The sequence below is a fragment of the Scyliorhinus torazame genome, chromosome 1 (assembly GCF_047496885.1).
Source record: "Scyliorhinus torazame isolate Kashiwa2021f chromosome 1, sScyTor2.1, whole genome shotgun sequence".
Lineage (NCBI taxonomy): Eukaryota > Metazoa > Chordata > Chondrichthyes > Carcharhiniformes > Scyliorhinidae > Scyliorhinus > Scyliorhinus torazame.
The window spans coordinates 4,937,542-4,961,795 of record NC_092707.1 but is presented as its reverse complement, the minus strand read 5'-3'; the positions used below and the strand labels follow the sequence as shown (position 1 = coordinate 4,961,795).

The following is a 24,254-nucleotide window of genomic DNA, read 5'->3' as shown; positions in this document are numbered from 1 at the left end:
AGCGCTCCCAAACTCGCAAACGTCCCATCTACAAATAGACCTCTTAATTGTACTACCCCAGCTCTTTGCCATGCTCCAAATCCCCCATCCATTCTCCCCGGAACGAACCTATGATTGTTTCTTATTGGGGACCGCACCGAAGCTCCCGCCCCTCCCCTATGCCGTCTCCACTGCCCCCAAATTCTCAATGTAGCCACCACCACCGGGCTTGTGGTGTATTTCTTTGGTGAGAACGGCAACGGCGCCGTCACCATTGCTTGCAGGCTAGTCCCCTTGCAGGACGCCCTCTCCATTCTCTTCCACGCCGCTCCCTCCCCTTCTCCCATCCACTTACACACCATTGAAACATTGGCGGCCCAGTAGTACTCACTTAGGCTCGGTAGTGCCAGCCCCCCCTGTCCCTACTACGCTGCAAGAATCCCCGCCTCACTCTCGGGGTCTTCCCAGCCCACACAAAACTCATAATGCTCTTCTCAATTCTTTTGAAAAAAGCCTTCGTGATCACCACCGGGAGGCACTGAAACACAAAAAGGAATCTCGGGAGGACCACCATTTTAACCGCCTGCACCCTACCTGCCAATGACAAGGACACCATGTCCCATCTCTTGAAATCCTCCTCCATCTGTTCCACCAACCGTGTTAAATTAAGCCTATGTAATGTACCGCAATTCTTGGCTATCTGGATCCCCAGGTACCGGAAGTCCCTTGTTACCTTCCTCAACGGTAAATCTTTTATCTCTCTGCTCTGCTCCCAAGGGTGCACCACAAATAACTCACTTTTCCCCATGTTCAGTTTATACCCTGAAAAATCCCCAAACTCCCCAAGTGTCCGCATTATCTCTGGCATCCCCTCCGCCGGGTCCGCCACATATAGCAACAAATCGTCCGCATATAGAGATACCCGGTGTTCTTCTCCCCCCCGAAGTACTCCCCTCCACTTCCTGGAACCCCTCAGTGCCATGGCCAGGGTTTCAATCGCCAGTGCAAACAATAACGGGGACAGAGGACATCCCTGTCTCGTCCCTCTATGGAGCCGAAAATAGTCCGACCCCCGTCCATTCGTGACCACGCTCGCCATCGGGGCCCTATACAGCAACTGTACCCACCTGATATACCCGTCCCCAAAGCCAAATCTCCTCAACACCTCCCACAAATAATCCCACTCCACTCTATCAAATGCTTTCTCGGCATCCATCGCCACCACTATCTCCGCTTCCCCCTCTGGTGGGGGCATCATCATTACCCCTAGCAGCCTCCGTATATTTGTATTTAGCTGTCTCCCCTTCACAAACCCAGTTTGGTCCTCATGGACCACCCCCGGGACACAATCCTCTATCCTCATTGCCATTACCTTGGCCAGGATCTTAGCATCCACATTCAGGAGGGAAGTGGGCCTGTATGACCCGCATTGCAGCGGGTCTTTTTCCTTCTTTAGGAGGAGCGATATCGTTGCCTCTGACATAGTCGGGGGCAGCTGCCCCCTTTCCCTCGCCTCATTAAAGGTTCTCATCAGTAGCGGGGCCAGCAAGTCCAAATATTTCTTATAGAATTCAACTGGGAATCAGTCTGGTCCCGGGGCCTTCCCCGCCTGCATGCTTCCAATCCCTTTCACTACTTCCTCCGTCTCAATCTGTGCTCCCAGCCCCACTCTCTCCTGTTCCTCCACCTTAGGAAATTCCAGCTGATCCAGAAAGCACATCATTCTCTCCTTCCCGTCCGGGGGCTGCGCTTCATATAATCTTTCATAAAATGCCTTGAACACTCCATTCACTCTCTCCGCTCCCCGCTCCATCTCCCCCTCCTCATCTCTCACCCCCCCTATCTCCCTTGCTGCTCCCCTTTTCCTCAGTTGGTGGGCCAACAACCTACTCGCCTTCTCCCCATATTCGTAATGTACACCCTGTGCCTTCCTCCATTGTGCCTCTGCCTTACCCGTAGTCAACAAGTCAAACTCTATATGTAGCCTTTGGCTTTCCCTGTATAGTCCCTCCTCCGGTGCCTCCGCGTATTGTCTGTCCACCGTCAGCAGTTCTTTCAACAACCGCTCCCTTTCCCTACCCTCCTGCTTTCCTTTATGTGCCCTAATAGATATCAGCTCCCCTCTAACCACTGCCTTCAGTGCCTCCCAGACCACTCCCACCTGTACCTCCCCATTATCATTAATTTCCAAGTACCTTTCAATACACCCCCTCACCCTTAAACACACCCCCTCATCTGCCAATAATCCCATGTCCATTCTCCAGGGTGGAAGCTGTTGTTTTTCTTCCCCTATCTCCAGGTCCACCCAGTGTGGAGCATGATCCGAGATGGCTATAGCAGTGTACTCCGTCCCCGTCACCTTTGGGATCAGTGCCCTTCCCAAAACAAAAAAATCTATTCGTGAAAATACTTTATGTACATAGGAGAAAAACGAAAACTCCTTACTCCTAGGTCTACTAAATCTCCAGGGATCTACTCCTCCCATCTGCACCATAAAATCCTTAAGCACCCTAGCTGCAGCCGGCCTCCTTCCGGTCCTGGACCTCGATCTGTCCAGCCCTGGGCCCAGCACCATATTAAAGTCTCCACCCATTACCAACTTTCCCGCCTCTAGGTCCGGGATGCGTCCTAACATACGCCTCATAAAATTGGCATCATCCCAGTTCGGGGCATACACGTTCACCAATACCACCGCCTCCCCTTGCAGTTTGCCACTCACCATCACGTATCTGCCCCCACTATCCGCCACTATAGTCTTTGCCTCAAACATTACCCGCTTCCCCACTAGTATGGCCACCCTCTTGTTTTTTGCATCCAGCCCCGAATGAAACACCTGCCCCACCCATCCTTTGCGAAGTCTAACCTGGTCTGTCAGCTTCAGATGCGTCTCCTGAAGCATAACCACGTCTGCCTTAAGTTTCTTTAGGTGTGCGAGTACCCGTGCCCTCTTAAATCGGCCTGTTCAGCCCTCTCACATTCCACGTGATCAACCGGGTTGGGGGGCTCTTTACCCCCCCCCCCCCCCATCCCCCCTTGACGACTAGCCATTTCCTTTTTCAATCCAGCTCCTCACCCGGTTCCCACGTAGCTGTATCCCCCCCAGGCGGCGCCCCCCCCGCCCCGACCCCCCCCCTCCCATACCAGTTCCCCCTTCTCCCCAGCAGCAGCAACCAGGTTAACCCGCCCCCCACCCCGCTAGATCCCAAGCTAGCGTAATTGCACCCCCCATGTTGCTCCCAGAAGTCAGCAAACTCTGGCCGACCTCGGCTTCCCCCCGTGACCTCGGCTCACACTGTGCGAGGCCCCCTCCCTCCTGCTTCCCTGTTCCCGCCATGATTACCATAGCGCGGGAACAAAGCCCGCGCTTCCCCTTTTGGCCCCGCCCCCAATGGCCACCGCCCACAGCTCCTCATCCTCCCTCACCCCCTCCCCCACGACATGGGGAAGAGAGAGAAGTTACAGGGTCGCAGGTTTAACAATCTGGGAAGTCTTCTCTTCCCCCTTTTCCCCCCTTCATCCCACAAATTCACACCCCACCCTTTTGTCCCAAACGTTCTTTTTCTTCTGGCCCGCTCACTCCAGCTTCTCCTCGACAATAAATGTCCACGCTTCGTCTGCCGTTTCGAAATGGTGGTGTTTCCCTAGATGTGTGACCCACAGTCTCGCCGGTTGCAACATTCCGAATTTGACCTTCCTTTTATGCAACACCGCCTTGGCCCGATTAAAGCTTGCCCTCCTTCTCGCCACCTCCGCACTTCAATCTTGATACACGCGGATCACCGCATTCTCCCACCTACTGTTCCGAGTTTTCTTGGCCCATCTGAGGACCATCTCTCTGTCCTTGTATCGGAGAAATCTCACAACTATTTCTCGAGGAGTTTCTCCAGCCCTCGGTCTTCGCACCATAACTCGATAGGCTCCCTCCACCTCCAGCGGACCCGTCGGGGCCTCCGATCCCATTAACGAATGCAGCATCGTGCTCACATATGCCCCGACGTCCGCCCCCTCTGCACCTTCGGGAAGACCAAGAATCCTTAAATTCTTCCTCCTCGCATTATTCTCCAGCACCTCCAGTCTTTCCACACACCTTTTGTGTTGTGCCTCGTGGATCTCCGTTTTCACCACCAGGCCCTGTATGTCGTCCTCATTCTCAGCAGCCTTTGCCTTCACGGCCCGAAGCTCCTGTTCCTGGGTCGTTTGCTCCTCCTTTAGCCCCTCAATCGCTTGTAATATCGGGGCCAACAGCTCCTTCTTCATCTCATTTTTGAGTTCATCTACGCAACGCCGCTGGAACTCTTGTTGGTCAGGGCCCCATATTAAACTGCCTTCTTCCGACGGCATCTTGCTTTGTGCCTGTCTTCCTGGCCGCTGCTCTTGAGGATCCACCGCAATCCGGCTACTTTCCTCTCTTTTTTCCATCCGTGTCCGGGGGGGATTCCCTTCTGGATTACCGCACAGTGTTATTTGCCGTTAAAATTGCCGATGGGGCTCCTATTAAGAGCCCAAAAGTCCGTTCCACCGGGAGCTGCCAAAACGTGCGACTTAGCTGGTCATCGCCGCACCCGGAACCATCGTAGTTATACTTTTTGAATATCCCTTTTCTTGTTTATAATGAAGATGGGTGGAGTTGGGCGGGTGATTGGGGTGGAGTTGGGCGGGTGATTGGGGTGGAATTGGGGTGGAGTTGGACGATTGAGGTGGAGTTGGACGATTGAGGTGGAGTTGGGCGGGTGATTGTGGTGGAGTTGGGTGGGTGATTGGGGTGGAGTTGGGTGGGTGATTGGGGTGGAGTTGGGTGATTGGGGTGGCGTTGGGCGGGTGATTGGGATGGCGTTGGGCGGTTAGTTGGTTGTTGGGTTAGTTAAGTCCTCACTGAGATTGAAGATAGCCCCAGTTACTGAATCAAGTCTTTATTTTGTTTTGTGTTATTTTGAATTTAAGAATCTGTGCTCGTCTCCGTCGATTGCTTGGGAGGATTATGTACCCTGGGGAGGGCTGGGTTCCTTCTGACTTTTCCTTGAGGTTTTATATTACAACTAATCATTTTTTCTTTCGAACTATTAAACTCGGAAGTATTTAATGGCAGCACATGCTGAAGTGGGTTTGGCCAACCCTTGACGGATTTGTCGAAGAGAGAGACGGTTTGCCATGCCTCTACATTGTTGGAGCCCTTCCTTCCTGTGGGGTAGGTTTGATGGGGGGGTTAGACGTCCTCCGACAAGTGGTCTTATTTGGTGATTTCCAGAGTGTCCTCCTCGTTGTGGTTAGGTTTTCCATGTGGAAGCAGTGTTTGTGTCTGTTGAGGGAGCGTTGTAGTTTCCCTTAATATCCTTCTTACAATCGCGTGCAGAGGCTTGGCTAATATTCCGAGGTCAGCTCGAGCGTTCTTCTCTTAGGGGATTTTTTTTCTTCTCTCCGTCTGGGTGAGCAGTGTGCTGTTATAAATCTGGTCCAGTCGGGTGGTCCATGGGAGGCTCCCCTTAGAGTACCGGGAGGTAAATAGGAGTGATGCACTTCCCTGGGTGGTGAGGTGCAAGATCGGCTGGAGTATACGTTTTGGGGTGAGCTGGAAGTCCTGGGGATACCGATTCCTGTGTGTCAGAATGTGTTGGGCTAGGCCAGGTCCAGTGCTGTGGTCGGTTTCCTGTTGTGTCCTGGTGCCAAGGATATCCCTTCTCAAAGTCACTTAATAGGGACACCCCGAGAGGCTGGGTTTTGCTTTTTCTGTGGACGGGGGCCTGGGGTTGAGCCGTGTCCTGTATTTTGGATGATATCCTGTCCCGTCCCTTATGGTCGGGGCGCTTTCTTGCTTCAATGAGCAGCATTTTCTCTTCTTTATTAATGGGCGATGGGTGGACATCGGGTAATATGGACCTGTGGTGGGGTTCTGCTCCTTTGTTATCCTGTGATCTACTCTTGGTAGTTCTAGTTCTCCTTAATTTTTGATTTTCTTGGGAGGTGTTGTTGGCACTGATCATAATCCGAACATGTTGCTGCTGGTCCCCTGTGTGTAAATGTGTGGAATGATGTTTGTTCTGTACTGGGCCTGAGATTGGGGTTATGTTACATTGTGTGTTGTATGTTTCCTTTTTCCCCCCGATCCAGCAGAGGGCAGTAGAGCGGAGATGCTGATTGGCTGTTGCGGGGGAAATTTGCATACGTCTGTTGTGCTCACCCTAACATGAAGGTGGACCTGAGCAAGAGACCCTAGCTGTTGAAATGAAGACAAGCATTCAGCATAGGGCAGTAGAGCAGAGCTGCTGATTGGCTGTTGCGGGGGAAATTTGCATACGTCTGTTGTGCTCATCCTAACTTGAAGGTGGTTTGTGCAGGAGCTGTTGTCAAGTCACACTTAAACCCGAAACACTTCTTCAGTCTTTCCCTCCCTACCCCCTCCTCGAGCCAAAAAAAAAAAACAACCGCTGTAAAGATCAAGAGGAAGGCTCGAGGGCAGGTAGAAGTAGAAAGAAGTTGAACCGTGACGTCACAGCCTGCAGGTAAGGGATTGGCTGGTGATTGGTAAGTAGTTTTTCTTTTCTTTTCCCTTGGGTGTTATCGTGTGGGGCGCAGAGGTTGCTGAGTGAGTGCTTGCTGAGAAGGGGAGTGAATAACAGGTAAGCTCTTTCTTTCTTTTTCTTTTTTATCTAGAAGGGATGGCAGGGAAGGTAGTGCAATGTTCCTCATGCAGAATGTTTGAGGTGAGGTACGCCGTCAGTGTCCCTGCTGATTTTATCTGTGGGAAGTGCACCCATCTCCAGCCCTCAGAAACCACGTTAGGGAACTGGAGCTGGATGAACTTCGGATCATTCGGGAGGCAGAGGTGGTCATAGATAGAAGCTTCAGGGATGTAGTTACTCCGAAGAATAAAGATAGATGGGTGACGGTGAGAGGGGCTGGCAGGAAGCATTCAGTATAGGGATCCCGTGTTCATTCCGCTTAGTAACAAGTATACCGCTTTGGATACTGTTGGGGGGAAACGACTTATCAGGGGTAAGCCATGGGGTACAGGTCTCTGGCACAGAGTCTGTCCCTGTTGCTCAGAAGGGATGGGGGAGAGGAGTAGAGCATTAGTTATTGGAGACTCCATAGTTAGGGGGATAGATAGGAGATTCTGTGGGAACGAGAGAGACTCGCGGTTGGTGTGTTGCCTCCCAGGTGCCAGGGTGCGTGATGTCTCGGATCGTGTTTTCGGGATCCTTAAGGGGGAGGGGGAGCAGCCCCAAGTCGTGGTCCACATAGGTACCAACGACATAGGTAGGAAAATGGATAGGGATATAAGGCAGGAATTCAGGGAGCTAGGGTGGAAACTTAGATCGAGGACAAACAGAGTTATTATCTCTGGGTTGTTACCCGCGCCACGTGATAGCGAGACGAGGAATAGGGAGAGAGGGGAGTTGAACACGTGGCTACAGGGATGATGCAGCAGGGAGGGTTTCAGATATCTGGATAATTGGGGCTCATTCTGGGGTCGGTGGGACCTCTACAAACGGGATGGTCTACACCTGGACCAGAGGGGTACCAATATCCTGGGGGGGAAATTTGCTAATGCTCTTCGGGAGAGTTTAAACTAGTTCAGCAGGGGCTTGCGATCCTGATTTGTAGCTCCAGTATACAGGAGGTTGAGAGTAGTGAGGTCATGAGTAAGGCTTCAAAGTTGCAGGAGTGTACCGGCAGGCAGGAAGGTGGTTTAAAGTGTGTGTTCTTCAATGCCAGGAGCATCCGGAATAAGGTGGGTGAACTTGCAGCATGGGTTGGTACCTGGGACTTCGATGTTGTGGCCATTTCGGAAACATGGATAGAGCAGGGACAGGAATGGTTGTTGCAGGTGCCGGGGTTTAGATATTTCAGTAAGCTCAGGGAAGGTGGTAAAAGAGGTGGAGGGGTGGCATTGTTAGTCAAGGACAGTATTACAGTGGCTGAAAGGACGTTTGATGTGGACACGTCCACTGAGGTAGTATGGGCTGAGGTTAGAAACAGGAAAGGAGAGGTCACCCTGTTAGGGGTTTTCTATAGGCCTCCGAAAAGTTCCAGAGATGTAGAGGAAGGGATTGCAAAGATGATTCTGGATAGGAGTGAAAGCAACAGGGTAGTTGTTATGGGGGACTTTAACTTTCCAAATATTGACTGGAAACGCTATAGTTCGAGTACATTAGATGGGTCCGTTTTTGTCCAATGTGTGCAGGATGGTTTCCTGACACAGTATGTAGATAGGCCAACGAGAGGCGAGGCAATATTGGATTTGGTACTGGGTAATGAACCAGGACAGGTGTTAGATTTGGAGGTGGGTGAGCACTTTGGTGATAGTGACGACAATTCGATTACATTTACTTCAGTGATGGAAAGGGATAGGTATATACCGCAGGGCAAAAGCTATATCTGGGGGAAAGGCAATTATGATGCAATAAGGCAAGACTTAGGATGCTTCGGATGGGGAGGAAAACTGCACGGGATGGGCACAATGGAAATGTGGAGCTTGTTCAAGGAACAGTTACTGCATGTCCTTGCTAAGTATGCACCTGTCAGGCAGCGAGGAAGTGGTTGAGCAAGGGAACCGTGGTTTACTAAAGCAGTCAAAATACATGTCAAGAGGAAGAAGGAGCCTTATGTAAAGATGAGACATGAAGGTTCAGCTAGGGCGCTCGAGAGTTACAAGTTAGCTAGGAAGGACCTAAAGAGAGAGCTAAGAAGAGCCAGGAGGGGACATGAGAAGTCTTTGGCAGATAGGATCAAGGATAACCCTAAAGCTTTCTATAGATATGTCAGGAATAAAAGAATGACTAGGGTAAGAGTAGGGCCAGTCAAGGACAGTAGTGGGAAGTTGTGCGTGGAGTCCGAGGAGATAGGAGAGGTGCTAAGTGGATATCTTTCGCCAGTATTCAGACAGGAAAAAGACAATGTTGTCGAGGCGAATACAAGGAAGCTAGGGAGGAGATTGCTGAGCCTTTGGCTTTGATCTTTAAGTCATCTTTGTCTACAGGAATAGTGCCAGAAGACTGGAGGATAGCAAATGTTGTCCCCTTGTTCAAGAAGGGGAGTAGAGACAACCCCGGTAACTATAGACCAGTGAACCTTACTTCTGTTGTGGGCAAAATCTTGGAAAGGTTTATAAGAGATAGGATGTATAATCATCTGGAAAGGAATAATTTGATTAAAGATAGTCAACACGGTTTTGTGAAGGGTAGGTCGTGCCTCACAAACCTTAGAGTTCTTTGAGAAGGTGACCAAACAGGTGGATGAGGGTAAAGCAGTTGACGTGGTGTATATGGATTTCAGTAAAGCGTTTGATAAGGTTCCCCATGGTAGGCTACTGCAGAAAATACAGAGGCATGGGATTCAGGGTGATTTAGCAGTTTGGATCAGAAATTGGCTAGCTGGAAGAAGACAAAGGGTGGTGGTTGATGGGAAATGTTCAGACTGGAGTCCAGTTACTAGTGGTGTACCACAAGGATCTGTTTTGGGGCCACTGCTGTTTGTCATTTTTATAAATGGGTGAGGGTAGAAGGATGGGTGAGTAAATTTGCAATGACACTAAAGTCGGTGGAGTTGTGGACAGTGCGGAAGGATGTTACAAGTTACAGAGGGACATAGATAAGCTGCAGCGCTGGGCTGAGAGGTGGCAAATGGAGTTTAATGCAGAAAAGTGTGAGGTGATTCATTTTGGAAGGAATAACAGGAAGACAGAGTACTGGGCTAATGGTAAGATTCTTGGCAGTGTGGATGAGCAGAGAGATCTCGGTGTCCATGTACATAGATCCCTGAAAGTTGCCACCCAGGTTGAGAGGGTTGTTAAGAAGGCGTACGGTGTGTTAGCTTTTATTGGTAGAGGGATTGAGTTTCGGAGCCATGAGGTCATGTTGCAGTTGTACAAAACTCTGGTGCGGCCGCATTTGGAGTATTGCGTGCAATTCTGGTCGCCGCATTATAGGAAGGATGTGGAAGCATTGGAAAGGGTGCAGAGGAGATTTACCAGAATGTTGCCTTATATGGAGGGAAGATCTTATGAGGAAAGGCTGAGGGACTTGAGGCTGTTTTCGTTAGAAAGAAGATTAAGAGGTGACTTAATTGAGGCATACAAGATGATCAGAGGATTGGATAGGGTGGACAGTGGGAGCCTTTTTCCTCGAATGGTGATGTCTAGCACGAGGGGACATAGCCTTAAATTGAGGGGAGATAGATATAAGACAGATGGCAGAGGTAGGTTCTTTCCTCAGAGAGTAGTAAGGGCGTGGAATGCCCTGCCTGCAACAGTAGTGGACTCGCCAACACTAAGGGCATTCAAATGGTCATTGGATAGACATATGGACGATAAGGGAATAGTGTAGATGGGTTTTAGAGTGGTTTCACAGGTCGGCGCAACATTGAGGGCCGAAGGGCCTGTACTGTGCTGTAATGTTCTATGGGGTGGTATAAATAATCTGTGATTGGATCCTGCCTGGGTGCAGATGGGTCTGATATCAGAGGACAGGAGGTGGCCGTCTGCCATTGCTGCCTCTTGTGCTGCTGGAGTGGAGCGAGATATATATTTGTGCGCACCCGAACATGATGCAAGCATTGATCCTGAACTTGCATTGCAATTATGAGCAACCACTGCGCAGGAAGGTGTGCACCATTTGACCGAGTTGTCATGGCCTTATCCGGTTTCTCACTTCTTCTCTGGTTGGGCTTATAAAGCCATCCAGTTATGTCTAATGATTGTATTGAGCTAATTACACAGTTGTTCACCTGTCCCTCTCCATATTCATGTAGGCTGAGCCATTTTGCTACCACGACCACATCAGAATTTCATAACATCATGGCTTTTGTTGATTCGTTTAGTTCATATACAGTTAGCACAATGCATGTTTATTTTAGAAAATATTTAAGACTCTACTGGGAGTTGTACACCCAACGGCAAGTCCAAGTTGTTTCATAAATGCACAAAACTCATAACACAATGCACGAGCACCGAAAAGAGTACTGTAAACCTACTTGTGTAAACTGCCATCGTCATTACCGCTAACCATAAGACCACAAGACCATAAGTCATAGGAGCAGAATTACGCCACTCGGCCCATCGAGTCTGCTCCGCCATTCAATCATGGCTGATATTTTCTCATCCCCATTCTCCTGCCTTCTCCCCATAACCCCTGATCCCTTATTAATCAAGGATCTATCTATCTCTGTCTTAAAGACACTCAGTGAATTGCCCTCCACAGCCTTCTGCGGCAAAGAGTTCCACAGGTTCACCACCCTCTGGCTGAAAAAATTCCTCCTCATCTCAGTTTTAAAGGATCGTCTCTTTAGTCTGAGATGGTGCCCTCTGGTTCTAGTTTTTCCTACAAGTGGAAACATCCTCTCCATGTCCACTCTATCCAGGCCTCGCAGTATCCTGCAAGTTTAAATAAGATCCCCCCTCATCCTTCTAAACTCTAACAAGTACAGACCCAGAGTCCTCAACCATTCCTCATACGACAAGTTCTTCATTCCAGGGATCATTCTTGTGAACCTCCTCTGGACCCTTTCCAAGGCCAGCACATCCTTCCTTAGATACGGGGCCCAAAACTGCTCACAATACTCCAAATGGAGTCTGACCAGAGCCTTTTGCAGCTTCAGAAGTACATCCCTGGTGTTGTATTCTAGCCCTCTCGACATGAATGCTAACATTGTATTTGCCTTCCTAACTGCCGTATTCACCTGCACATTAACCTTAAGAGAATCGTGAACAGGACTCCCAAGTCCCTTTGTGCTTCTGAACCCCAAAGTGTATCATGGCGTTCACCTGACACACAACTTTTAATAGATTGTGGTTATGGGGAACACACGGGCCCACTCTGCAGGTGTGATGCAACAGAAATCTATAGTTCTTTTAAATTAAAACAATGTTTATTTATGAAACCAGTTCACACTTTGTAAACCCACAGTAAACATCTTGACAACTACCAACACCAATGAATCTCCCAAAGGATACAGTATTCTCCAAGTAACTCTTAATCTTTTCAATATTTGGAGTAGTGGCCGAGCCGAGAGTGCAGGAGGCGAAAGAGACCGGCATTCTGGCCTTTGCGTCCCTGGTAGCCTGGCGAAGAATCTTGCTAATGTGGAAGGAGGCGAAGCCCCCTAGCATGGAGGCCTGGACAAACGACATGGCTGGGTTCATACAGTTGGAGAGGATTAAGTTTGCCTTAAGGGGGTCTGCGCAGGGGTTCTACAGGCGGTGGCAACCGTTCCTAGACTGCCTCGCGGAGCGTTAGAGGAAGGTCGGTCAGCAGCAGCAGCAACCTGGGGGGGAGGGGGGGGGGGAGAGAAGCGAGGGATTGTTTGAGGGGACGGATGAGCGGTTGATAACATGGAGGGTGGGGGAAACTGGCACGAATGGGCGAGAGCCAACGTATAAAGCTATGTAAATATATCATCTTACCATGTATATATCTTGCTCAGGGCGATTTTGTGATATTTTGTTACGGGGGGGGGGTTATTGTTTGTAAGGGGGAAAAATTGTTTTGTTAAAAAATATACATTTAAAAAAAAATCTTTCCTTGCAACATCCATAAGACAAAAAGAACTCTTTTTACAGAAAGACATCAGGTTTAACGTCACTACTGAGAACGGTGATCACTTTGAAATCAACAAATGAACATTCATAAGCTTGCAGAGATTCATACACATCTTGCTGTGACTGCAGCTTCTCCAAATCTAAAACAAAACTAAACACACCCTGTAGCAGACAGCCCAAAGTGAAAGTAAAAACAGAAAGACAGCCCAGCTCCACCCACTCTCTGACATCACTGATTAACATTCATTTCTTAAAGGTACTCTCACATGACAACATAAACTAAAAGTAAGATTTTATTAAAAAACGCAACCTTGATTTTGCTTTTTGCCGCTGTACTTTTGCCATGACTGACAGAATCCAATACCCCCCTGTATAGGAAAAGGTGCTGGGCAAGTTAACAAAAATGAATTCGGCAAAATTGTCAATAATCAAACATTTGAAAAATGAATGCAAAAATATTCTTACTTGGTGTCGAAGTGGGTGTTGACCTCCGGTTTGAAGGGGGTACAGAAGATGATCTTTGGCCTGGAGGAGAACCACTGCCTTTTGACCTTGTTCGATCCTTATGAGAGTCCACAGACTTACCTCTACCGTAGGTAGAGTCCGCAAATCCTACAGTCTGTCTGTGATTCAAGAATTCTGTTTAAAACAAACAAATAAATGACACATCTAGCTTAGCAGAAGTTCTGAGCCATATACACTAGGAAGGTTGGAGAGTTTGTCTCTGCTTCAGTTATCTCAGTCAGATTACTGCAATTGACCACTTTCCCTGGAGGAACATTGCTCCTGCATAGTACTTGGTTACCCTTGTTGGTAAATGTGTATTTGTGGGCACTAGAGTCGTAGTTATACACAGCACGTGTGATGAATGTAAGAAATTGTCATATTTTATCTGTTACGTTTTCTGCAGTAATGTCATTAATAACCTGGGTTAAGATGCATACAGACAGTGTGACTGCTAGAGTGGTAATTAAGGTGTTGTAAAAGTGAAGTAACCATTGTTTTGCAGGTGAGGTGTTCTGCTAATGTATCTTGGGAACCATATACTTGTTTACAGAATGCAGGCTAATTGAATATGTTTCAGATGTGAAGGAACCCTGGGGTGTAGATAATTTATATGGGGTATTGTGTTTGGTCCTGGCCAAACATGTCAAGGGAAATATTTTAAGAAGTGACAAAAGAATGCCTTTTGATTTGGGTACAGATTATAATAACAATCTTTATTAATGTCACAAGTAGGCTTACATTAACACTGCAATGAAGTTACTGTGAAAATGTACTTAATGGGAGGAGTAGATCCTGGAACTCTAACCTGAACAAAGTTGTTTCAGTTTAGTTCTGAAAGGTTCTCTCTCCAAAGATGCTGCACAGAGAAAAGCAAGTAAAGTCCAGGATGTTAACTTTATTCATGAGTGGTATTTAATATATGTTGCCAAAAGAGAAAATGTTGGAAAATCTCAGCAAGTCTGGCAGCATCTGTAAGGAGAGAAAAGAGCAAATGTTTCGATTCCAGAGGCATAGGAAGTGGGAGATATTTATATTGTAGGGTGAGGGAATGAAAGATGAGTCATAGCCCCAGAAAACAAGGGGAAAAACTCAAAGATTGAGTTAGGAATCCAAGGGAGCCACAGTGAGAAACATGGGAGATAAAGGGGGGAGGGGGCAGGAAGCCCCCCCTCCCCGCCGAACCTACAAAGTCAACAACCAAAGCCGCAGAAAAGAGGAGCCGAGCTCCACATTAGGACACCCAGGGCGGAAGAGGGGGCTACCAATGAGGGGATAGGGAGGAGGTAACGGGGGGACGGGAGGTTTGTAGATCGTCTAGATCATATCTGTATCAAAAAGGAGATGGTGTTGTGCATCTTAAACAACATTAAGGTAAACGAATCCCCAGTGCCAGATGGGATCTACCCCAGAATACTGAGGGAAACAAGGGAGGAAATTGCTGGGGCCTTGACAGAAATCTTTGAATCCTCATTGGCTACAGGTGAGGTCCCAGAGGACTGGAGAATAGCCAATGTTGTGCCTTTGTTTAAGAAGGGTAGCAGAGATAATCCAAGAAATTATAGGCCGGTGGTCCTATGTCAGTGGTCGGGCAATTACTGGAAAAGATTCTTAGGGACAGGATTTACTCACATTTGGAAACAAACTGACTTATTAGCGATAGGTAGCATGGTTTTGTGAAGGGAAGTTGTGTCTCACTAACTTGCTCGTGTTTTTTGAGGAAGTGACGAAGATGATTGATGAAGGAAGGGCAGTGGATGTTCTCTACATGGACTTCAGTAGAGTGTTTAACAAGGTCCCTCATGCAGTCCTTTACAAAAGATGAAGCCACATGGGATCAGAGGTGAGCCGGCAAGATGGATACAGAACTGGCTCAGTCATAGAAGACAGAGGGTAGCAGTGGAAGGGTGCTTTTCGGAATGGAAGGCTGTGACTAGTGGTGTTCCGCAGGGATCAGTGCTGGGACCTTTGTTGTTCATGGTGTATATAAATGATTTGGAGGAAAATGTAGCTGGTCTGATTAGTAAGTTTGCAGACAACACAAAGGTTGGTGGAATTGTGGATAGTGAGGCTCAGTCATAGAAGACAGAGGGTACATAGAACATAGAACGATACAGCGCAGTACAGGCCCTTCGGCCCACGATGTTGCACCAAAACAAAAGCCATCTAACCTACACTATGCCATTATCATCCATATGTTTATCCAATAAACTTTTAAATGCCCTCAATGTTGGCGAGTTCACTACTGTTGCAGGTAGGGCATTCCACGGCCTCACCACTCGTTGCGTAAAGAACCTACCTCTGACCTCTGTCCTATATCTATTACCCCTCAGTTTAAAGCTATGTCCCCTTGTGCCAGCCATTTCCATCCGCGGGAGAAGGCTCTCACTGTCCACCCTATCTAACCCCCTGATCATTTTGTATGCCTCTATTAAGTCTCCTCTTAACCTTCTTCTCTCCAACGAAAACAACCTCAAGTCCATCAGCCTTTCCTCATAAGATTTTCCCTCCATACCAGGCAACATCCTGGTAAATCTCCTCTGCACCCGCTCCAAAGCCTCCACGTCCTTCCTATAATGCAGTGACCAGAACTGTACGCAATACTCCAAATGCGGCCGCACCAGAGTTTTGTACAGCTGCAACATGGCCTCCCGACTCCGGAACGCAATCCCTCTACCAATAAAGGCCAACACTCCATAGGCCTTCTTCACAACCCTATCAACCTGGGTGGCAACCTTCAGGGATCTATGTACATGGACACCTAGATCCCCCTGCTCATCCACACTTCCAAGAACTTTACCATTAGCCAAATATTCCGCATTCCTGTTATTCCTTCCAAAGTGAATCACCTCACACTTCTCTACATTAAACTCCATTTGCCACCTCTCAGCCCAGCTCTGCAGCTTATCTATATCCCTCTGTAACCTGCTACATCCTTCCACACTGTCGACAACACCACCGACTTTAGTGTCGTCTGCAAATTTACTCACCCACCCTTCTGCACCTTCCTCTAGGTCATTGATAAAAATGACAAACAGCAACGGCCCCAGAACAGATCCTTGTGGTACGCCACTTGTAACTGAACTCCATTCTGAACATTTCCCATCAACCACCACCCTCTGTCTTCTTTCAGCTAGCCAATTTCTGATCCACATCTCTGAATCACCCTCAATCCCCAGCCTCCGTATTTTCTGCAATAGCCTACGCATTGACAGAACCCAAAAAGAATCGTGGGACTGCCGGAAGGAACGGAGGGAAAGGAATCCCACGGTGTATATCGCAGAAATGCTCGGGAAATTGTTGGCGAGGAGAGCTTTGCGAAGCCCCCCAGAGGTAGACCACACCTACAGGTCGCTTTGACAGTGGCCCAAAGCAGAGGAGCCACTGCGTGCAAGTGGGAAGGACTTCCATCTGCTTGTACAAAGACACAGGGGCAGACCTGGCCCAGCGTCGGGCTGAATTTAACAGTGCCAAAGTCGCCCTGTACAAAAGCAATGTGCAGTTTGGCATGCTCTACCCTACCACTGTATGGGTTATGTACCGGGGAAGGAATACTACTTCAACGCTCCGGATGATGCCAAGAATTTTGTCCAAAAGAACGGTATGGGCAAACACGGATAGAACACAAGATAACAAAGTTTAAAAGGCATCTTGACGAACACATGAATAAGGTGAGAATACAGTAACAGAAGGTTAAGCTTAGTCAGGCATCATGATTGGCGCAGGCATGGAGGGCCCAAGGACCTGTTCCTGTGCTGAACTGTTCTTTGTTCTTAACACAGTAATCTGTGCACCTTGGTATTCCTCTCTGATTTTATCTGCTGGTTCCCATAGCCCTGTTAAAGTATTTTAAACCCTCCCCAATAGCACCTGCAAAACACCCCACAATTAACTCAGTTCTAGCTCTGTTTCTGTGCAACACATCCAGCCTGTATAGGTCCCATCTCCCACTGAACCGGTCCCAATGTTCCAAAAATCTAAAGTCATCCCTGCACCATCGGGCCATCCACGCATTCATCTGCTTTATCCTTCTTTTCTATACGCACTGGCACGTGGCCCCAGGAGCAATCTGAATGCTAGTACATGCCGCAAGATGATTTTTTGGTTGACTGTCATTCTACTCAATTTCTCCTTTCCAGTCTCATTTTCCTCTTCACCTTGCCCTCAAAACATTTGTATTTGACCTGAAATGCATCATGCACCCTCTATTTTGTTTTATCATAATTCATATCTCTGTTTTTATTTATATATTTAAGCCTCGTTTTCGGCTCATTTACCTTTCACCCTGTTGCAATATACCTTGCCTGTACCTGAAGCATCGCCCACTGTTGCGTTAGTTTTTTCTTGCTGGTCTCAACGTTTTTCTTGTTGGTCTCAAAGTTATTCTCATCAGGAGTGACTTCCGGTTGCGGCTATGCAGAGCTAAGTCACGTTCGGCAGCTCCAGCTTGGAACGGACTTTTGGGCTCTGCGAAAAACTGCACAGGAAGGGGGTGAAGTTTGGCATGCTGCAGCCGGCACGATTGTGGTCACCTACAAGGACCGGCACCATTATTTTGAGTCTCCAGAGGAGCCGTGGGCCTTTGTTCAGGACGAGAAGCTGGACACAAACCGAGGGTCGGGATGGGTGGTCGGGGATTGCTGCTGGTGTGTTACATTTTGAGGGGGGGTTCTTTGCTCTTGTTTCTTTTTGGTTCGTTGTGGGTGGTTAGGGTGGGTTGGGCACTGTTTTGGTTGGGTCTGTCGGGTGAGCTCTTGGAGGGGGGTAAGTAAATGGAGTAGGGGTGAATGGCTGGTAGGGGGGATGGGGCCCCGCAGGGGAGGGTGAGGCCCGAGTAGGGGGTGAGGGGACTGGGCCTGTAAAAGGAGCTGCGCCAGAGGTGGCGCGGCCGGGCAGGTGGAAAGCGCGGGCTTTTTCCCGCGCTGAAGGCTGGAGTGGGCGGGGCCGGGACGGGAAAGCGAGGGTTGTTTCCCGCGCTTGGGATGGAAGGGGGAGGCGGAGAGCCTGCTGATGGGTAATGGAGGAGGAGGGTATGTCCCACAATGGGAGGAGTCAAAGGAGAGGCGGGAGTGGCCGGGGTCAGCAGGAGTCAGCTGACTTGCAGGAGTGCAATGGGGGGAGAAAAGCATCGAGGAGGGGTCCTAGCTTGGAGGGGGGGGTGAACTGGGTTGCTGCTGGTATGGTCAAGGGGGGGGAGCTGGAGCCAGTAGAGGGGGTTGGGACGGGGGTCTGCCGCCGTGGGGACCGGAACGGGCGTGGGGTGCGGGCGCGTGGCTGGCCGAGGAGGCCAGTCGGCGGGGGAGGGGAGCGGGTAGCCTCCTGATCCAGCTGATAACCTGGAATGTAAGGGGACTGAACGGGCCGGTCAAGTGGGCCCGGTTGTTCGCGCACCTGAAGGGGCTGAAGGCGGATGTGGTCAAGCTCCAGGAGACACACCGAAGGTGGCAGACCAGGTAAGATTGAGGAAGGGGTGGGTAGGTCAGGTGTTTCATTCGGGGCTGGATGCCAAAAATCAGGGGGGTGGCGATCTTGGTGGGAAAGAGGGTGTCGTTCGAGGCGTCGAGCATTGTGACAGACAATGGCGGCAGGAACGTAATGGTAAGTGGTAAGCTGCATTGGGGAGAGGGTGGTGCTGGTCAACGTGTACGCCCCGAAGTGGGATGATGCGGGTTTTATGCGGCGCATGTTGGGTCGGATCCCGGACTTGGAAGTGGAGGGGGACTGATAATGGGGGGGGGGGGGGGGGGGGAGACTTTAACACGGAGTTGGATCCGGCACTGGATCGCTCGAGGTCTAGGACGGGTAGACAATCTCCCGGCACTGATCTCCTTGATCCTGAAGCGGGACAAGGATCCCCTGCAGTGTGGGTCTTACAGGCCGATTTCGTTGTTAAACGTAGATGCCAAGGTGCTGGCGAAGGTCTGAGCCACGAGAATTGAGGATTGTGTGCCGCAGGTGATCCACGAAGACCAGACGGTTCGTGAAGGGGAGGCAGTTGAACGCGATTGTGCGGAGGCTCCTGAACGTTATGATGCCGGCGAGGGAGGGGGAGGCGGAGATAGCGGTGGCGATGGACGCTGAGAAGGCAGAGTGGGGGTACTTGTGGGAGGTGCTGAAGAGGTTCGGGTTGGGGAGGGGTTTGTCAGGTGGGTTAGGCTGTTGTACGTGGTCCCGATGGAGAGTGTGGCCACGAACAAGAGGAGGTCTGAGTACTTTCGGTTGCATCGAGGGACGAGGCAGGGGGGTCCCCTGTCCCCCCTGCTCTTCGCACTGGCAATTGAACCCCTGTCTATGGCACTGAGGGAGTCGAGGAACTGGAGGGGGTTGGTGCGGGGTGGGGAGGAGCATAGGGTGTCGCTCTATGCGGACGACTTGCTGCTATATGTGGCGGCCTGTTGGGGGGAATGCCGGAGGTAATGAGGATCCTCAGGGAGTTCGGGGATTTCTCAGGGTACAAGCTCAACATGGGGAAGAGCGAGTTGTTCGTGGTTCACCCAAGGGACCAGGAGAGGGGGATTGGCGAGCTCCCACTAAAAAGGGCGGAGAGGAGCTTTAGGTATTTGGGGGTCCAGGTGGCCAGGAGCTGGGGGGCCCTGCATAGACTTAATTTCATGAGGCTGGTGGAGCAAATGGAGGAGGGGTTCACGAGGTGGGACATGTTGCCGCTGTCCCTGGTGGGTAGGGTGCAGTCAGTTAAGATGACGGTGCTCCCAAGGTTTTTGTTCCTGTTCCAGTGCCTCCCCATTTTTATCCCGAAGGCCTTCTTTAGGCGGGTCAACAGGAGCATAACGGGGTTGGTGTGGCGCGAGGTACTACGAGGGTGAGAAGGGTGTTCCTGGAGCAGAGTAGGGGTGGTGGGGGGGGGGGGGGGGGGCTGGCACTGCCCAACCTCTGTGGGTACTACTGGGCCACCAATGTGGCGATGGTGCGCAAGTGGGTGATGGAGGGGGATGGGGCTGCATGGAAGAGGCTGGAGACGGCGTCTTGTGAGGGTACGAGTCTGGAGGCGCTGGCAACGGCGCCGCTGCCGCTCCCTCCAATGAGGTATACCACGAGCCCAGTAGTAGCGGCTACCCTCAAAATCTGGGGGCAGTGGAGGCGGCACGGGGGGAGGTTGGGGCCTTGGTGTGGACCCCAATACGGGGGAACCACCGGTTTGATCCAGGGAGAATAGATGGAGGGTTTTCGGGGTGGCACAGGGCAGGGATAGGAAGGTTGGGGGACCTGTTTGTGGATGGGAAGTTTGCGAGCCTGGGTGAGCTGGAGAAGTATGGGCTCCCCCCCAGGGAACTGGGAACCTTTAGATATTTACAGGTACAGGCGTTTGCCAGGCGGCAAGTGGTGAAATTCCCGCGGCTGCTGCCACACACAGTACAGGATCAAACCGGGCTGGGGGCTCGCAATATTTGGGGTTGCAGGGGAGCCGGGAGTGCAGGAGGCGAAAGAGGCCGGTATTCTGGCCTTTGCGTCCCTGGTAGCACGGCGAAGGATTCTTCTTCAGTGGAAGGATGCGAGGCCCCCAAGCGTGGAATCCTGGATCAACGATATGGCGGGGTTTATTAAATTGGAGAGGGTGAAATTCGCCTTAAGAGGATCGGTACAAGGGTTCATCAGGCAGTGGCAACCGTTCTTGGACTTCCTGGCAGAACGGTAGAAAATGGTCAGCAGCAGCAACGGGGGGGGGGGGGGGGGGGGGGGGGGGGGGGGGTATTTGCTATGATTGCTTTGTGTTAATTCGGGGTGTTAATTTATTATTTATGTATAGGGGGGAGGGGGCATGGGGGTTGTTTTATTTTGTTCTGTATTTAATTCTATTGGGTTCCTTTTTCATTCTGTTGTTGATATTTTGTGAAAACCTCAATAAAAAAAATGTTTTTTTTTATAAACGTTATTCTCATCACTAGTGATGAATGTAAGAAATTGTTTACTTTTATATTTGTTCCAGTAATGTTATTTGAAAAAAGAGGAATTAAGACAAACATTAAGTGGAAACTCTTTAGATCAAATCGTTTGGATGGGGTGGTTTTTGTGCAGTGTGTCCAGGAAGCTTTTCTAACACAGTATATAGATTGTCCGACCAGAGGGGAGGCCATATTGGATTTGGTAATGAACCAGGGCAAGTGATAGATTTGTTAGTGGGGTAGCATTTTGGAGATAGTGACCACAATTCTGTGACTTTCACTTTAGTAATGGAGAGGGATAGGTGCGTGCAACAGGGCAAGGTTTACAATTGGGGGAAGGGTAAATACGATGTTGTCAGACAAGAACTGAAGTGCATAAGTTGGGAACATAGGCTGGCAGGGAAGGACACAAGTGAAATGTGGAACTTGTTCAAGGAACAGGTACTACGTGTCCTTGATATGTATGTCCCTGTCAGGCAGGGAAGAGATGGTTGAGTGAGGGAACCATGGTTGACAAGAGAGGTTGAATGTCTTGTTAAGAGGAAGAAGGAGACGTATGTAAGGCTGAGGAAACAAGGTTCAGACAGGGCATTGGAGGGATACAAGATAGCCAGGAGGGAACTGAAGAAAGGGATTAGGAGAGCTAAGAGAGGGCATGAACAATCTTTGGCGGGTAGGATCAAGGAAACCCCAAGGCCTTTTACACATATGTGAGAAATATGAGAATGACTAGAGCGAGGGTAGGTCCGATCAAGGACAGTAGCGGGAGATTGTGTATTGAGTCTGAAGAGATAGGAGAGATCTTGAACGAGTACTTTTCTTCAGTATTTACAGATGAGAGGGGCCATATTGTTGGAGAGGATAGTGTGAAACAGACTGGTCAGATTGAGGAAATACTTGTTAGGAAGGAAGATGTGTTGTGCATTTTGAAAAACTTGAGGATAGACAAGTCCCCCGGGCCTGACGGGATATATCCAAGGATTCTATGGGAAGCAAGAGATGAAATTGCAGAGCCGATGGCAATGATCTTTTCGTCCTCTCTGTCAACAGGGGTGGTACCAGGGGATTGGAGAGTGGCGAATGTCATACCCCTGTTCAAAAAAGGGAATAGGGATAACCCAGGGAATTACAGGCCAGTTAGTCTTACTTCGGTGGTAGGCAAAGTCATGGAAAGGGTACTGAGGGATAGGATTTCTGAGCATCTGCAAAAAAAAAAAAACTGCTTGATTAGGGATAGTCAGCACGGATTTGTGAGGGGTAGGTCTTGCCTTACAAGTCTTTTGAATTCTTTGAGGAGATGACCAAGCATGTGGATGAAGGTAAAGCAGTGGATGTACTGTACATGGATTTTAGTAAGGCATTTGATAAGGTTCCCCATGATAGGCTTATGCAGAAATTAAGGAGGCATGGGATAGTGGGAAATTTGGCCAGTTGGATAACGAACTGGCTAACCGATAGAAGTCAGAGAGTGGTGGTGGATGGCAAATATTCAGCCTGGATCCTAGTTACCAGTGACGTACCGCAGGGATCAGTTCTGGGTCCTCTGCTGTTTGTGATTTTCATTAATGACTTGGATGAGGGAGTTGAAGGGTGGGTCAGTAAATTTGCAGACGATACGAAGATTGGTGGAGTTGTGGATAGTGAGGAGGGCTGTTGTCGACTGCAAAGAGACATAGTTAGGATGCAGAGCTGGGCTGAGAAGTGGCAGCACGGTAGCCTTGTGGATAGCACAATTGCTTCACAGCTCCAGGGTCCCAGGTTAGATTCCAGCTTGGGTCACTGTCTGTGCGGAGTCTGCACGTCCTCCCAGAGTGTGCGTGGGTTTCCTCCGGGTGCTCCGGTTTCCTCCCACAGTCCAAAGATGTGCAGGTTAGGTGGATTGGCCATGATAAATTGCCCTTAGTATCCAAAATTGCCCTTAGTGTTGGGTGGGGTTACTGGGTTATGGGGATAGGGTGGTGGTGATGACCTTGGGTAGGGTGCTCTTTCCAAGAGCCGGTGCAGACTCGATGGGCCGAATGGCCTCCTTCTGCACTGTAAATTCTATGAAAGATGGAGTTTAACCCTGAAAAGTGAGAGGTTGTCCATTTTGGAAGGACTAATATGAATGCGGAATACAGGGTTAACGGTAGGGTTCTTGGCAATGTGGAGGAGCAGAGAGATCTTGGGGTCTATGTTCATAGATCTTTGAAAGTTGCCACTCAAGTGGATAGAGCTGTGAAGAAGGCCTATGGTGTGCTCGCGTTCATTAACAGAGGGATTGAATTTAAGACCGTGAGGTGATGATGCAGCTGTACAAAACCTTGGTACGGTCACATTTGGGGTACTGTGTGCAGTTCTGGTCGCCTCATTTTAGGAAGGATGTGGAAGCTTTGGAAAAGGTGCAAAGGAGATTTACCAGGATGTTGCCTGGAATGGAGAGTAGGTCTTACGAGGAAAGTTTCAGGGTGCTCGGCCTTTTCTCATTAGAACGGAGAAGGATGAGCGGCGACTTGATGGAGGTTTATAAAATGATCAGGGGAATAGATAGAGTAGACAGTCAGAGACTTTTTGCCCGGGTGGAACAAACCATTACAAGGGGACATAAATTTAAGATGAATGGTGGAAGATATAGGGGGGATGTCAGAGGTAGGTTCTTTACCCAGGGAGTAGTGGGGGCATGGAATGCACTGCCTGTGGAAGTAGTTGAGTCGGAAACATTAGGGACCTTCAAGCGGCTATTGGATAGGTACATGGATTACGGTAGAATGATATAGTGTAGATTAATTTGTTCTTAAGGGCAGCACGGTAGCATTGTGGATAGCACAATTGCTTCACAGCTCCAGGGTCCCAGGTTCTATTCCGGCTTGGGTCACTGTCTGTGCGGAGTCTGCACATGCTCCCCGTGTGTGCGTGGGTTTCCTCCGGGTGCTCCGGTTTCCTCCCACAGTCCAAAGATGTGCAGGTTAGGTGGATTGGCCATGATAAATTGCCTTTAGTGTCCAAAGTTGCCCTTAGTGTTGGGTGGGGTTACTGGGTTATGGGGATAGGGTGGAGATGTTGACCTTGGGTAGGGTGCTCTTTCCAAGAGCCGGTGCAGACTTGATGGGCCGAATGGCCCCCTTCTGCACTGTAAATTCTTTGATAATCTATGATTAATCTAGGACAAAGGTTCGGCACAACATCGTGTGCCGAAGGGCCTGTTCTGTGCTGTATTTTTCTATGTTCTCAGATGCATACAGCCAGTATTACACCTGCTAAAGCTGTGATTAAGGGGTCATAAAAGTGTGATAATCCTTGATTCTCCAGCGTGAGGATCTGTTGGTTTGCTCGCACCTTCTCTTTTACCGGGTGTAGTC

The 24,254-nt window shown here is 49.5% G+C and overlaps 1 protein-coding gene across 6 annotated transcripts in view; it reads right to left on the bottom strand.

Moving 5' to 3' along the window:
- Positions 1–24,254, bottom strand: part of LOC140428264 (M-phase phosphoprotein 9) — a 266,696-nt gene that overhangs the window by 44,676 nt on the left and 197,766 nt on the right. For all 6 annotated transcript variants that reach the window (XM_072514583.1, XM_072514911.1, XM_072514834.1 and 3 more), the window contains exon 19: positions 12,977–13,150. In XM_072514583.1, the coding sequence (XP_072370684.1) occupies positions 12,977–13,150 (174 nt within the window). The remainder of the gene's footprint in view (positions 1–12,976; positions 13,151–24,254) is intronic.